Source organism: Cynoglossus semilaevis, unplaced genomic scaffold (assembly GCF_000523025.1).
Source record: "Cynoglossus semilaevis isolate Cse_v1.0 unplaced genomic scaffold, Cse_v1.0 C18830697, whole genome shotgun sequence".
NCBI classification, from domain to species: domain Eukaryota; kingdom Metazoa; phylum Chordata; class Actinopteri; order Pleuronectiformes; family Cynoglossidae; genus Cynoglossus; species Cynoglossus semilaevis.
The window spans coordinates 1-512 of NW_007593304.1; the positions used below are offsets into that span (position 1 = coordinate 1).

General features: G+C 47.9%; 1 protein-coding gene across 1 annotated transcript; it reads right to left on the reverse strand.

Annotated features, from left to right (window-relative positions):
• Nucleotides 1-7: 7 nt before the first annotated feature.
• On the reverse strand, nucleotides 8-506 carry LOC107988248 (cAMP-specific 3',5'-cyclic phosphodiesterase 4A-like). The gene is made up of 2 exons (XM_017031138.2): nucleotides 340-506; nucleotides 8-233 (listed from the first exon to the last, which is right to left on the reverse strand). Exons 1-2 carry the CDS (start codon nucleotides 458-460, stop codon nucleotides 58-60), a joined length of 297 nt encoding a protein of 98 aa, XP_016886627.1. The 5' UTR covers nucleotides 461-506; the 3' UTR covers nucleotides 8-57.
• Between the last annotated feature and the right edge of the window lie 6 nt (nucleotides 507-512).

A 512-nucleotide genomic window follows, 5' to 3' on the forward strand; every position in this document is an offset into this window, starting at 1 on the left:
TGTTTTGTTTTTGGACGGCTTCACCTCTTTGTCGATGAATAACTTCTCGCATTCTCATCATCTATTTACCCTGGCTAAAGCATCCTCATGTTCCGTCTTTACACCGAAGCGAGGCATGGCGGAGTTGGAAAGGCTTGAGCTGTGCGTGAGTTTCTTGACGCCGCTGATGTGACACATAGGTTTCTCTCTGTCCCTCAGCGTCGGCGATGGAATCTCCACCTCGTTCTGCTTATCTGGATAAAGGAAGACAGAACAGAGGTCAGCTGGGGTGATGACTTACGGTAGACTTACGCCCGTAGGGGTCAGCCACAAACACTCAGAGAGGCAGATTTGATTTACCTAGAAAGGTAGTAGAGATGTATTCTGACACCTGGTTCCCTGAGCGACTCATCTCCGACAAATGTGACAGCTCCCTGTTCAACATTCTTTTGAACTGCGGAGAGACAGAACCAAACGGCATGAGCGGCGTAAACACAACAAAAAAAAAAGCACCAAACTGACATGAACAGAGA